Source organism: Cylas formicarius, unplaced genomic scaffold (genome assembly GCF_029955315.1).
Source record: "Cylas formicarius isolate icCylForm1 unplaced genomic scaffold, icCylForm1.1 PGA_scaffold_10__41_contigs__length_53128322, whole genome shotgun sequence".
Lineage (NCBI taxonomy): Eukaryota > Metazoa > Arthropoda > Insecta > Coleoptera > Brentidae > Cylas > Cylas formicarius.
In genome coordinates, this window is record NW_026844214.1 from 6,132,636 (window position 1) to 6,145,229 (window position 12,594).

The window sequence follows — 12,594 nt, forward strand, 5'->3', positions numbered from 1 at the left end:
ACCATACTGGCGTGAAGAGGAAAACACGATGGGGCCGACAACGATTCTAACAAAAAATGAACCGATATCCCCCCACTACCACCGCGGACCATTTGGGCCCATCCGGCCTCCATACAGGCGTGAACGGAGAACAACGATGGGGCCGGCGAAAATTATCACTTTAAAACATTCAAGTGGAAACCGATTTCAAAAATGATTATAAGGGATTCTGTCGGCAGCGAACGGAGGTTAAACCGCCGCGTGCAATGCTCCACCACAGAAACTTCTCCTTTTCATTTTAATTATCATTTTATAAATTTAAACACAGATTTTTTTTTTAGGTTCTCAGGCCTAGGTGCCAAAGATAACCGGCCATTAAATGTCATAGTTGCTTATTTGGCCATCATCAATTGGGCCTTTTAATTTTGGAAGAAAAAAATTTCCCGCTTCCAAACAGAAAGCAGCTGAGTTTATTTGACGTATGGCGCCAGAAAGTTGATGAACATTGGAAAACACACAGTGTTTATTCGGTGACCGATACTTTTATGCGATATTGTCATATATTATATATTATATTAGAGTAAAGTGGTGTTGCTGTATATTCATGGTAAATATATTTTAGAATTATGAAGTTAAGAAGTCTAAAAATTAATCACATTGTTACTTTAATTAAGACAAAATTCTGGTAGGCCATTTTGCATATGAAATCTAGCTAGGTGTATAACGTAACTTATTTACTTTAAATATTACAGATCCACTTACTACATATGTCTTTTCCCTATCTATATCCAAATTTTTCAGCCAAAAAGTAGTGCTGCTTTTGAAGTAGATTTTATTATATTGATTATTACTGCAGTACTGCTAGTCTAGGACAAATTATTTGCAAAAATATAACAAAAATTACTTTAAGAATACATTTTAATTTTAGTTTCATAGCAAACCAAATGACTACTCTCAAGCAATCTGAACCAATAATTTCCAAACATGACTATTCACCACTAATTTTGGAAAGGCGAAGAAGTCTTTTCCCCACAAATAATTGTGATATAGATTTTGAATTGGGACATATTCAGCCACTTAGTTCTGATAGTGTGTCGAATAGTGAAGATGAGGAAAGGCCACATATTTCTGATTATGATATCCTAGGTGTTATGAATAAAGAGGGATTAAAAACTCCTACCACCAAAGAGGTTTCGCAAGAAATGTCTCCATTACATTTAAGCCAATTTACCCAAGCCGAAGGTGGCACACCAAAAAAATTCTCCCCATCACAAAATCTTAAAACACCACATGATTCATCTTCAAGAACAAATTGGCCGAAATTACAAAGAAGTCTATTGGAACAATGCAAAAGCTCAAAAAGAAATATTTCACAACTAGATTCTCCTGTAGGGGAATATTTCTATAGACAAGAGCCTAGATGTGAAAAAGTTAGGACGGCTCTATTTTGCTCAGAACCTGATATGTCTTTATCCACAAAAACCTTCTACCCAAAATTTGAGGAGAATGTTGTTGATAAGTTGGACACAAACCGAAAGCAGCGCACATTAAAAACAGTGGAAGTAGTTACCACAAAAAGTTCGAACCAATATAAGAAAAGAATTGGAGAAATCAATAATGGGGTTCGACATAAAATACGTAAACCCAAACAAAAAAAATTAAATATGGCAAATTATACAAGAGCTACCAAGAAGTTATTGATATCTGGAGCAGCAGACGTCAAAGGATACAAAACAATACAGCCAACCTCAAATTCCTCTAATAAAAAATTAGCAGTTAGCAGGGTAGACGATTGTGAAAATTTAAGTGTTTATCTAAAAGAGTTGAAGAATATTGAAAATAAAACATCACTTATTGAACATGCAAAACCAGCACAAGAAGTTGATGGAAATAAGGAAAACATTTCTGTAGAAATCAAAAAGAGACCCTTAAGTCCTGTTGAGCAATTAGAAAATACTAACAGAAAGTTCTTTAAAAGTGCAAAAAAAAAACGAATTTCTGTGGGGAATAAGGAACCTAATGTAGATTTAATTAAGACAACAAGTCAATCTGTAAACAAAACAAACCACACAACTGAAATAGTCAATGATTTTGATCTTGGTAATGAGTCGGAAGTTGTTCCAAAACTAGATATCAATAACATTTTATCTATTTTATCACAACAAGGTCCCAAAGAAATGGAGAAATTAGATAATGTAGATGGAATTTTTACAGAAAATGCAGATAATTTCAATAATGTGCAGGCATGCAATATCTCTGATAAAAATGTACCCGAGTCTATTGAATATAGCCACCCAAATTTGGGTAGAACTGGATTAGAACAGTTAACAAAAGATAAGAATGAAGCCAGCCAGCTATCTAAGGAGTTTCCAAGCCAAAAACAACCGAACACAGTGACCTTCACCGCACACAGTTCGATTTTAGCTTCTGAAAATTCAATACATCTCCACAATCACCTAGCAGATTCATTATTGTCTCCCATTTCACAAATGTGTGATGTAACATCTGGTTTGGCTCTAGATAGTCCTAAGAGAGGAAGAAATTTAACGACTATTTTAAACGGAATGTCCAACGCAAGAACTGATTTATTTGAGTCAAGCAGTATGGAGCAGAAAGTGGAACAAAAGAAGTTGTATCCAATATTTTATGAAAAACCTAACCATAACTCGTCGATCAGTATGAACAACAAAAAAATAAAAATCAATGAAAAGCCTGCAAGAAAATTTAAAGGTAAGAATGCACAACTAGTAACAATAATTTTTATTTGCTTATTAATGTTAATGGCATATGTTGAGAAACTTTCAACGGCCGTGTTGAATGTCAGTAGGTCTTATTGGTTCGTTGATTTGAAATAACAAATCTTATTGATGAGACCGAGGATGGCTCGGTTGGTAAGGCGTTGATGTGCCAACTCGAACTTGTGGGTTCAATTCCCACCGAGAGTTGAACTGAGGTGGCATGTACTTGATGAAAATCCATTTATCAAAATAAATAAGAACTAAAAGTTCATATTTTCACGAAATTATATATTTTTTGACATGAAAATTGTTTCGACATCGCGTCATGTCAAAATATATAATTTCGTGAAAATCTGAACTTTTAGTTCTTATTTATTTTCCCACCGGGAGCTTTGGGAGTTGCGTGCGTAGAAATATTGGTCCTAATATCCTAATTTAATACGAACCCAATTAAGCGCATAATTAAAAAAAAATCTATTTGTTGAAAACGATATTTGAAATGACCAGACATGCGCATATTGACTGTCCCTTTTGACCATTTTCTTCTATGACGGCTTCAAAAGTTCTTGTATAATCACCGTACTCAGGGCTCTGCATACGAGGTTAGCGCCAAAATTTCCCGACCTGACAGATGCATCTCCAGTATCACGATAAAACTTATTATTAAGTAAGGGTGAGGCACCTCCGAAAAAGCTGATGGCCACGATCTTTTGGGATTGTGAAGGAATTCTTTTGATAGATTTTAAAGAAACTAATACCGTTGTCAATGGTAAATATTACGCAACATTATTACATAAATTCCGAGACTGCAGACTCGAGGAAAACTGACCAGAGGCGTGCGTCTTTTGCACGATAATGCACCTATCCATACTGCTGGTGTTGCACAAGCTGCCATTTTAGGGTATGGGTTTCAACAGATAGATCATCCTCGCTATAGTCCAGATATGGCCCCAGCGACTATTACTTGTTTGGATATTTGAAAAAAGACTTACGTGGACGGCGGGTTAACGACGAAGTTGAGTTAAAAGAGGCTGTTTTAGCTCATTTTGCAGAAAAACCAAAAGAATATATTTTTAAAGAAATTGAGTTGTTAATAAAGAGATGTACTAAGTGTATTGAAGTTAAGGGGGATTATAGTGAAAAATAATAAAAAAATTGTTATTCTACTTTGTTTCTTTCATATTTAGGCCGGGAAATTTTGGCGCTGCCCTTGTATATAGTACCTGCATGGATTGTTGTCATGTGCATACTAGATACATTTGGATGAAGTCGACTTATGAATAAAATTGTTATGTAAACTAGCATCTGAATTTTAATAATTTATTTCAGAGTTGCCAGAAAGCCAAATGCTTTTAGATGCAGGTCAAAAGAGATTCGGTTATACTTTGTGTAGCGAATGTAATCTGGTATACCATATGGGTGATCCAGGAGAAGAAATTGAGCACCTGAACTACCACAACTCAAGTCAAATTCTTAGATTCGCTGTAAGTTTTTTTTTTAAATAACAATTAAGCTTATTATGAACTTAATCGGAGCCCCACTGTAATAGTTAATTATTTTGTTGGATCAAATTTGAAAAAAAAAGGTCGAATCAAATTAAACAACACAATTTTCCAAATAAGCAGACCACAAATGAAGACTCTCAGAGAAAAACCATGACGTTTACAATATTAAAAATTTCAAGGTTTTACGACAGAAATCTACCTGACATGACTATCGAAACTTTTCATAGACTTGATTGGAACTATTATTTTTCAGGGCTGGAAAAATGAGCATGTAATCGCAGATTATCATAAAAATGGAAGAATTATAAGAATTGTTTCTTCAGATTCCAAAGTGTGGTTAAAAAAGGTCAAGGATCTTATGCAAGTAGTGATCAGAGATTTAGGTTGTCCAGATGTGAATTTTGATACCACTCAATCACAGGTAAAGTAAAATTCCAGAATTGTGCTGCGTTGTGTAGCTTCTGCCATGTTTTTTGTTAACTACGAAACCGCGAAATGGTTGCTAAACCATTATAAGAAGCATGTGCTAAATTTCTTTAATTTATTGAATTGAAAGAATCCATTATCATAGTCTAGTAATATTGTTTGGATACTCGAAACCGGTAAACATAAATTGGGATCTGTTTTCAAAAGTCCATTATTTGTCTTATATTTTTATCATTTTTCTGAACCTTTTTTTTTTTAATTAAATTATCATGTTGTGTCCTGTAATAATGGTCAAGAGAAAAATAAATAGGTTCTATTCTGTATTCTTTTTTTCTGGTATATGAAAGTGCACTTTATTAGATTGCTCTAATCTGGCAAAAGTTTTTTAAGTGTCTAGTTATATCGCGTGGTAAAGCAGATATTGATTTTTTTTTTAATTTGTTACAAGTGGCACTTCCTAAAAAGTGTTTTTTAAATTTTTGTTCAAATCTTTGTTTTAATTTTTCAAAGAAACTTCCACAGGCTACTGTAATACTTTTTATAAAACTTTTGGATCGCTTCTGCGTCGGTTTTTGTTGAGTCGAACTAGCTAACGTTTCGCCTATCATCCTATTGGCTTCTTCAGAGCTTGATTGAATTTCTTTGTTTTAACTTTCAATAATTTTGATTTTTTAAACCTACTGAATAACACAACAGATTTCAATCTAATTGGACTAGTTTATATGAACCAGAATAATTCAAAAAGCAATATCTTAAAACCAAAACGAATAATGGGGATAATTGATAGATCTTTCGTAATCGGAGGAAAAATGTTGTAAAATTGCTTTTTTTACTACTACACTACATCTACACAATCTTTACAGGCGCAAATCACGTTTGGACTAACTGCAACAAACTAATTGATAACTATTTAGGAAAAAAATGGTCAATAATCTATTCAAAATCTTTCTAAAATGCTAATTTTAATAAAGCTACCGTGTCGCAGTTCTCGTGACTTAGACCAAGTTTTTCATGAAATAAAAGGTACCACAAACGGAAATGTCAGTCATGGCTGTCTTAGATTTTTCGATACAAGATGATTTTGAAAATGTTGCGTTTGTAGACATCCTTTGAATTGTTTGCGTAAACTTATCGTTCTATCAGTTTTCCTCTGAAACTCACGAATTTTGATATATAATCTAAACGCAAAGGTGCTATTTCAAATTCAAAGCATTTAACTTTACTCTTTTTTATGAGCAGGCCATTGAAAACATAGTTTTTTTTACATAGAATACATAATTTTATTGCAAAAAGTTCGCCCCCTGACAAAATAAACTAGTGTGTGTGTGTGCAATATTAAATGCTCTTTGATAATACATTATGTACAATTTCTTATAATTGATATATTTTGGGTGAGCAAATTCCAAACTAATACCATTGAAACCAGTATGATATTATTTCTGTTTGTACTAGCGTTAATTTTATGAAAGTTTAGCTTTACGACATGAGAGCCTTTATTAATAAGGAAGATACGCTGTAAAACCATCAAAAATGGTACCCACTGTACTTTAAAATTTTTTTTTTCAGGTATACCTTTATATAAAAAATAGAACTATTGCGGGATGCCTAGTGGCCACAGTTCCAAAAACTGGAGGTCACAGGATGCTCAGCAATTCAGACTCTGTGGCGTTATGTTCTGAAGAAACATATCCAATTAAATGTGGTGTTTCACATATTTGGGTAGCCCCAAATATAAGAAAACAAGGAATTGCTCGTGCGCTAATGGATGCAGTAAAAAGAAGTTTTATCAAAAACCTGGTACTTACAAATAATGATATTGCATTGACCGCTCCTACGGAGGCTGGTGCTGCATTCGCAACAAAGTATTTTAATACTTCAAATTATTTAATTTATTACTCCTAATAATTACAGTCGCCAGTATTTTGCTTGCCTTTCTTTTAAGTTTTTCATTTTGCAGTAATAGAAGATATCTGTAATATTTAACTGGAACTTTGTACCTTCGTTATGGGGACTATTAAAACGGAATAACATCGATGACACAGGGCTTTAAAATTTATGTCTACTTTTGTATTAGTTCAAGCATAGGATGTAGGTTGTGCGTCAGTTGACTGACAAGCGATTTACTAAACGCGAAATTTTTAATATTTAGTGAATATTTTTGGGTCTCCCGTTATTTGCCAGAATGTTGTTGAATGTTAGAAATTTGTTTTAATAAGAGATACATGAGATCACTGACTTAGACAGGGTTCTAAAAGTTACGTTGTCAATTTGTTGGGAATATTCATTTATTTTGTTTGTTAAATTAGGTATAATATATATTTCATGTTCTATTAAACAAATCTTTCATGAAACACCTTCTACACATCCACAGTATTTTGAAATTTTATACTTTTTTATCTTATGTTAACATTTAATAAAACAATTTTAAATTGTCATTGTACGTGTACAGTTGTATTTTAATATTACTTTGAAAATTCATTTTATGTGCCACTTGACAACAAATGTGTTAAATAAACTCGCTGTAAATATTATTATATTGTTTTCTTATTTCACAAACCTTTTAAGAATTCAGAGATTTTGAATATGGTATGATATATTATTTTATGCATAGGAAGGTTTCCCTTCCCTTTGCAATTTATCGCGGAAGCTGCAATAGTCGCATGAGATGGAGCAGTTCTCATGTTCTAAATTGAATTCAACCGAGCTGGACCAATCTATTCGCAAATGTAGATTGGTACCATTTGGTTAGATGTATTTGAAATTCTGGGTAGAAAATTCCATTTTTAGGATTTCGCATTTTAAGATTAAGGTAATTTTCGAAATATCTTGCGAAGGTAGTTTATAGAGGTTTGGTCACTTCACCGATCCGTCTAGATTAGTACGAAGTTTCAAGTTGCGCAATGGTTATTTTACAGCACTTTTTTGTGAAAATTTCGCAATAATAGTTTTTAAGCAATCAAAAATGATGTATGTATTTTATCGGGAATCTCCAGATACTAGACATAGGGGCCCTGCCTATGCCGGTAAAACAGCAATTTATAAAACATTTATGAAAGAAGAATGAGAAGGTCCATTTAACATTCGCATGCGCGTAATTTTGAATCTCGGTTTTTAAACTATGACCGTATGGATTCAACAACCAATATCGCCGCTGACAGATTGTCAATAAGTTTGGTTACTGCATTTATACAGCAGTATTTTTTCAAAATATGCCTACGTCTCTTTAAATGTTGTTGCTACGTGTTTGAAAATTGCTTCTCTATAAAAATATCAATGCCAATCATTATATTATCTAAGATCTGTGTGGCTTCAACCATATAGCTTCTATGAAAATTCCATAACCGCCTGAACCGTTTTAACTTTACAATGTCTAATAATAATTGATTCGCCGGTAATGGTAAATCTTATTTTTTGTTAATTTAGTTTATGTGGGTCTTAACGCTAAATGATCTCTAAATATATTGGCAAAACAGCCAAAAACTCAAAATAACATTATCAAAATGGTAAACTTGTATTATCTTCCTATACAAACATCATATACAACCAAATAACACATGAAATTTTTTCATGGTCAAATATTATATTGGTTAGTTTGGGTTAGAATTTGTTTAATGTGTCTGGGGTAACGCAGCGACTTAATTAAATTGTATTTGTGCGTAACCCTCTTCACTGTGACCACGGCGGGTTTTCTTTGCTCATTTTGTCCTTATGCCTGTTATATTTCTTTAATTGGACGAGAATGGAGGCGTTAAATGTAACTTACCAAATACTTGCTTATTTTTACTCAATTAAAACGTAATGAAAGTTTTCTGAATTGACACATTGATGGGAACGAGCGAATGATCATAGTAAAATAGCCCAATGTCCCGGAAAGACGATACAGAATCTGTTACGTGAACCTTATTATTTTAAGTTGAATAGGTTATAGCTTTTAAAACCCTTTTTTCAATTTTTATCCATTTTAAGGATTTACTATTTTTAAATGGCAAATACAATATTATCGGTGTTTACGCGTCCTATGGCCCGTAGTTATTTAAAAAGTCTTAATAACATCCCCATGTTTCTTGTTCACAACAGGTCTATAGTTTGTCCAGAATTACTAGGTTTACTTTACTTTATTGGATTTAGATGTGTTCTTATTTAAACATTGTAGGTATACGATGTTTATTTGCAAAAGCAGCTCTTGGAATAGATGGATATATCCAAATGCAAGAACAAATAAGAAATCAAATGGCAAGTGTTGCAGACAGATTTAAAGAAAAAATGTTAGAATATTCAGCAGAAAATTCAAATAATATGATATTTACAGAGGATCTGAAAAACATGGTTCACCTAGCTGACTCAGATGACGACATTAAAGTTGTAATTAACATGATAAAAAAGTATGTAGAATGCCTTGATAAGTTTAAAAAATATTGTGATATGATTTTTGATGATTTTAGCCTTGGCCTACCACTTTGTAATACCAATAATTCATATTTTTTAGATACAATAAGCAAAATAAGTCCATGAGGTTTGGAAACTATATTTTTGGACCTGTAGTGATGAGAATGTTTCACATACACAAAAAAGCTGATTTAGCCTTAGAGGTAAATAAAGTATATACTAACTGATGACTTATTTGCATACAAAAATATGTGTTATTTTTTAAGTGTTTTAAATCACCTGAGCTATCAAATTTTTTTGATCAGTATGGGAGCTACCAGATATTGTGTGATATTTTATATGAAAGTCAGAAGTACAAGGAAGTATTGGAAACGGTGCAAATTATAAAAGAAAAACAAGGGGAAGGTTTAAGATATCCTAAAAATGTTATTGTATTGGCATTGGCTTCATGCTATAAGATGGTGGGTTATAGTAACAATATTTTAGCAACTATTATTTTTACGTTTATAGAATACAAAAGAAAGTTTAGAGTATGCATTAAAGCTGTGGCATGAATTGAGGGAAATTGGACACTATCCAACTAGAAAAGCAACAACATTTTGCACTGCATTGGCAATTAATCAAGGAAAACCAGAAATTGCATTAGAGATTTTGAGTTCAGCAAGAAATAGCGGGTATACAACAGTTCGAAATTTGAGAGTAAGATAGTTATAATTATCTACAATTAGATAATAATAATTCCACAGAGTAGAATTTGTATTATTTTAGGTGTTGGCTCTGTCAATGATTGGTCGAATTGAGGATATAATTCCAATTTTAAAAAGTGTTCTTCGAGTTGATTCCCCAGAAGGGCAGTTACACACTTTCAATAGAGATGTTCTAGCAAAAGTAAAAGAGGCTGTGGATTTATCAGAAAATCATCAAGTTATACTAGAATTTACAAGACTTATGGAGTTGTTTGAAAAACAAAAACTTATTTCTGAACAGGTAAGATCCAAAAACAAAATTGTTTGGGGAAATTTATCACAAAAATTCTGGATTTGTGGTAATTTGTGGGATTTTTGTTTAAATTACATTATTAGTTTATGAAACTACTTATTTGGACTTCCATTGCCTTAATTTCAATTATATCCCAACCTTTCTGTTGGTGTATTATGCCCTTGATAATGTTTGGAGATACACACCCACCCAAATGTTTAGATATAATTCAAATAAATCAGTGGAAATCCAAGCTAGTAGTTTTAACAATTTGTTGCCTCAGCTCTCTTATTTTCCAAAAGGTTACCCTAGAAGCTCTCCTTATACACTGTTGTACCATTTGCGATTGAAAAATTGATATCACTTCTTGTGTTCGCAGTAAAAACTTGAAACTAACCAAAGCTAGTTAGATATCAGAATACTTATATATTAGAATTATGGAATTGACATCATATTATTCAATATTGAATTAAGTTTGATTCACAATTGTAATGTTTGTGTTTAATTGAATAATAGTAGTTGTACAAATAGCCCTGATAATTTCATCAACAGATCTTACATTACAACATGAAATTATAAATAAATCAAATCAATTTTTGTCATAAACCAAAGGGTGATAAAGAATTTTTTGACAATTTGGTTTTAGTATAACATGTACACGTAAATGGATTTGTAACTTCTGTTGGAGGTATGGGGTGATTAATTATTGCTGGCAATGTTTAATATCTCAGGCAGGAGTTTTGGAAAAAATCAACCATTTTTTTTTATTCAACAATTTGAGCGAAGGCAGTTAAATAACAACTTAGATAAAGTGTATATTTGGCAGCTTAGAAAGTGTTACAAAATGTTTTTTAATTTTTATTCTTTTCAATTATAGACTCTAGACAACGACCTGTGTACTGAAATCCAGATATCTCGTAGTAACCAAAATAACCAAATGCAATTTCTTTCACGGAGACCTCAACAAAAGTTCCAGAGACCTGTTGAAAGGCCTAGTTTATATGACTTAGTGTAAAATGAACCAACTATTTAATAAAATGTTATTTCTTGATGGATAATACATCCTGTACAACTAACTTTCTTTCCACACTTTCCTACCTGGTGCAATTTGTTGCCAATAAGAATTCGTTTCTGTAAAGTTAGAAGAAGTTATCAGCATCTATACTGTATCCGAAATTGTGTCTAATCAAAAGTTATCTCAGTAAATTTCAGAGATAAACTTTGTGGTTTTCGCGAAACTGCGTCAGATTTTCGTGAAACTAAATACAGCAAAAAAGAATCCCGCCACCTTGTTTCTTTGCTGAGATGCAATCTGAAATGAAATTTTTCGCTTTTTTGGTCTCATATTTCTGTTGGAATACAATACTTTGCGTGTTAGGTACATTTATATGTATAAGTAATATGCAATACATATTGCGTTTACGTCTCTTTATCTTTGCCTCTCAGTACCGTAGGTATTGGTTTCACTTGCTCTCTGTACTTGACTGTAGTGTGTAGTAGCGTCATGTAAAAATGTCTGTTGTAACTTCTGTATTATAAACGGCCGGTTATTTTGTACGTACTTATTTTATTGGCAAACGTTGATACAAGTAACGAATTCCACTTGTGCTTATCGCCCTGCAACAATTTCTGACACCCTGTAAGATAGAAAAAAAGGCAAAAATTGCTATATTAAGAAAACTGTGGGGTGTCAAAAACACAAACGCAAAGGATTTTAAGTAAATATAAATATAAGCTTTATAAAGTAAATATAGTGGAACAATTGCATTCTGGAGATGCAGAAAGGCGCCTAAATTGTTGTAACTGGTACCTCCAAAAAACCCAAGATTACATAAGTTGTAGTCATATTCCCAATAGGATTAAGAATAGGTATTGGTATAAGGAAAATCAGTTTTTAACAAAGGAACGTCGCCAATAAGGAAGGTTTGGGTTTAGTGTCACTTGGTTTATATTGGGAAGAAAGATCAAATTCCACATTTACAATAATAATTTAACAGCACATAGATATCTAATAGTTATAAAATCAAATACCACCGAATTTATTGAATAGCATGCGCAATATTTAATTTGTACTGTCCACAATCCACAAATGATAAGGCTATTTCTGTTCGAAAATTTTGAAGATTACAATTAGAATATTAAATTCTTACTTTAAAAACAAAATTTAACTGGTTGCAGCCAACACCATGGAGCAGCTACAAACTGCAAATGTGAATTGAAGGTATTTGAAGTATTTTTATAAACACATAGACAACTACTTCAGTAAGAAATAATGATAATACTTCTCTGCATGCTGTCATATTACCGATAGTGTTGTGACCATACAAGGAAGAGGAACTAAATTTCTTACGCTGAAGTAATTTCTAATAAAAATTAAGGATCCGGAGATTACTTTTCTACATCAATGATATCCTCTTCGAACCGTTTAATGCAGTTTATATCAGACATTCTAGTAGGAAGACAACCACCAGGGTTAACAAATATCTTAGTTTGGTTGAAGAGTACACGCATTTTGTGTCCACTGGGCATAAATTTTTTCGAAATAAAATTAATGATATTTTTAATCTGGGCGCAACATGTAA

The 12,594-nt window shown here is 32.6% G+C and overlaps 2 protein-coding genes across 2 annotated transcripts; both read left to right on the forward strand.

The window, feature by feature from the left end:
* The first annotated feature begins 447 nt into the window (after nucleotides 1-447).
* Nucleotides 448-7,164, forward strand: LOC132701063 (N-acetyltransferase ESCO2). The gene is made up of 5 exons (XM_060668721.1): nucleotides 448-586; nucleotides 908-2,709; nucleotides 4,047-4,201; nucleotides 4,476-4,643; nucleotides 6,215-7,164. The coding sequence occupies exons 2-5, from the start codon at nucleotides 924-926 to the stop codon at nucleotides 6,548-6,550; spliced, it is 2,445 nt and encodes an 814-aa protein (XP_060524704.1). The 5' UTR covers nucleotides 448-586; nucleotides 908-923; the 3' UTR covers nucleotides 6,551-7,164.
* Nucleotides 7,165-8,531: 1,367 nt separating this feature from the next.
* Nucleotides 8,532-11,238, forward strand: LOC132703190 (pentatricopeptide repeat-containing protein 2, mitochondrial-like). Its single transcript, XM_060672318.1, has 7 exons — nucleotides 8,532-8,751; nucleotides 8,802-9,030; nucleotides 9,135-9,237; nucleotides 9,301-9,495; nucleotides 9,545-9,733; nucleotides 9,803-10,021; nucleotides 10,890-11,238. Exons 1-7 carry the CDS (start codon nucleotides 8,631-8,633, stop codon nucleotides 11,025-11,027), a joined length of 1,194 nt encoding a protein of 397 aa, XP_060528301.1. The 5' UTR covers nucleotides 8,532-8,630; the 3' UTR covers nucleotides 11,028-11,238.
* The last annotated feature ends 1,356 nt before the right edge of the window (nucleotides 11,239-12,594 follow it).

Bases quoted from the DNA above. Each gene is read 5' to 3' on its own strand.
- LOC132703190 (XM_060672318.1), top strand. From the start codon at position 8,631: ATGGCAAATACAATATTATCGGTGTTTACGCGTCCTATGGCCCGTAGT. The intron at 9,496-9,544 runs GTGGGTTATAGT...TTACGTTTATAG, and splicing joins TGGCTTCATGCTATAAGATG to AATACAAAAGAAAGTTTAGA. The intron at 9,734-9,802 runs GTAAGATAGTTA...GTATTATTTTAG, and splicing joins CAACAGTTCGAAATTTGAGA to GTGTTGGCTCTGTCAATGAT.
- LOC132701063 (XM_060668721.1), top strand. From the start codon at position 924: ATGACTACTCTCAAGCAATCTGAACCAATAATTTCCAAACATGACTAT. The intron at 2,710-4,046 runs GTAAGAATGCAC...AATTTATTTCAG, and splicing joins GCCTGCAAGAAAATTTAAAG to AGTTGCCAGAAAGCCAAATG. The intron at 4,202-4,475 runs GTAAGTTTTTTT...ATTATTTTTCAG, and splicing joins GTCAAATTCTTAGATTCGCT to GGCTGGAAAAATGAGCATGT.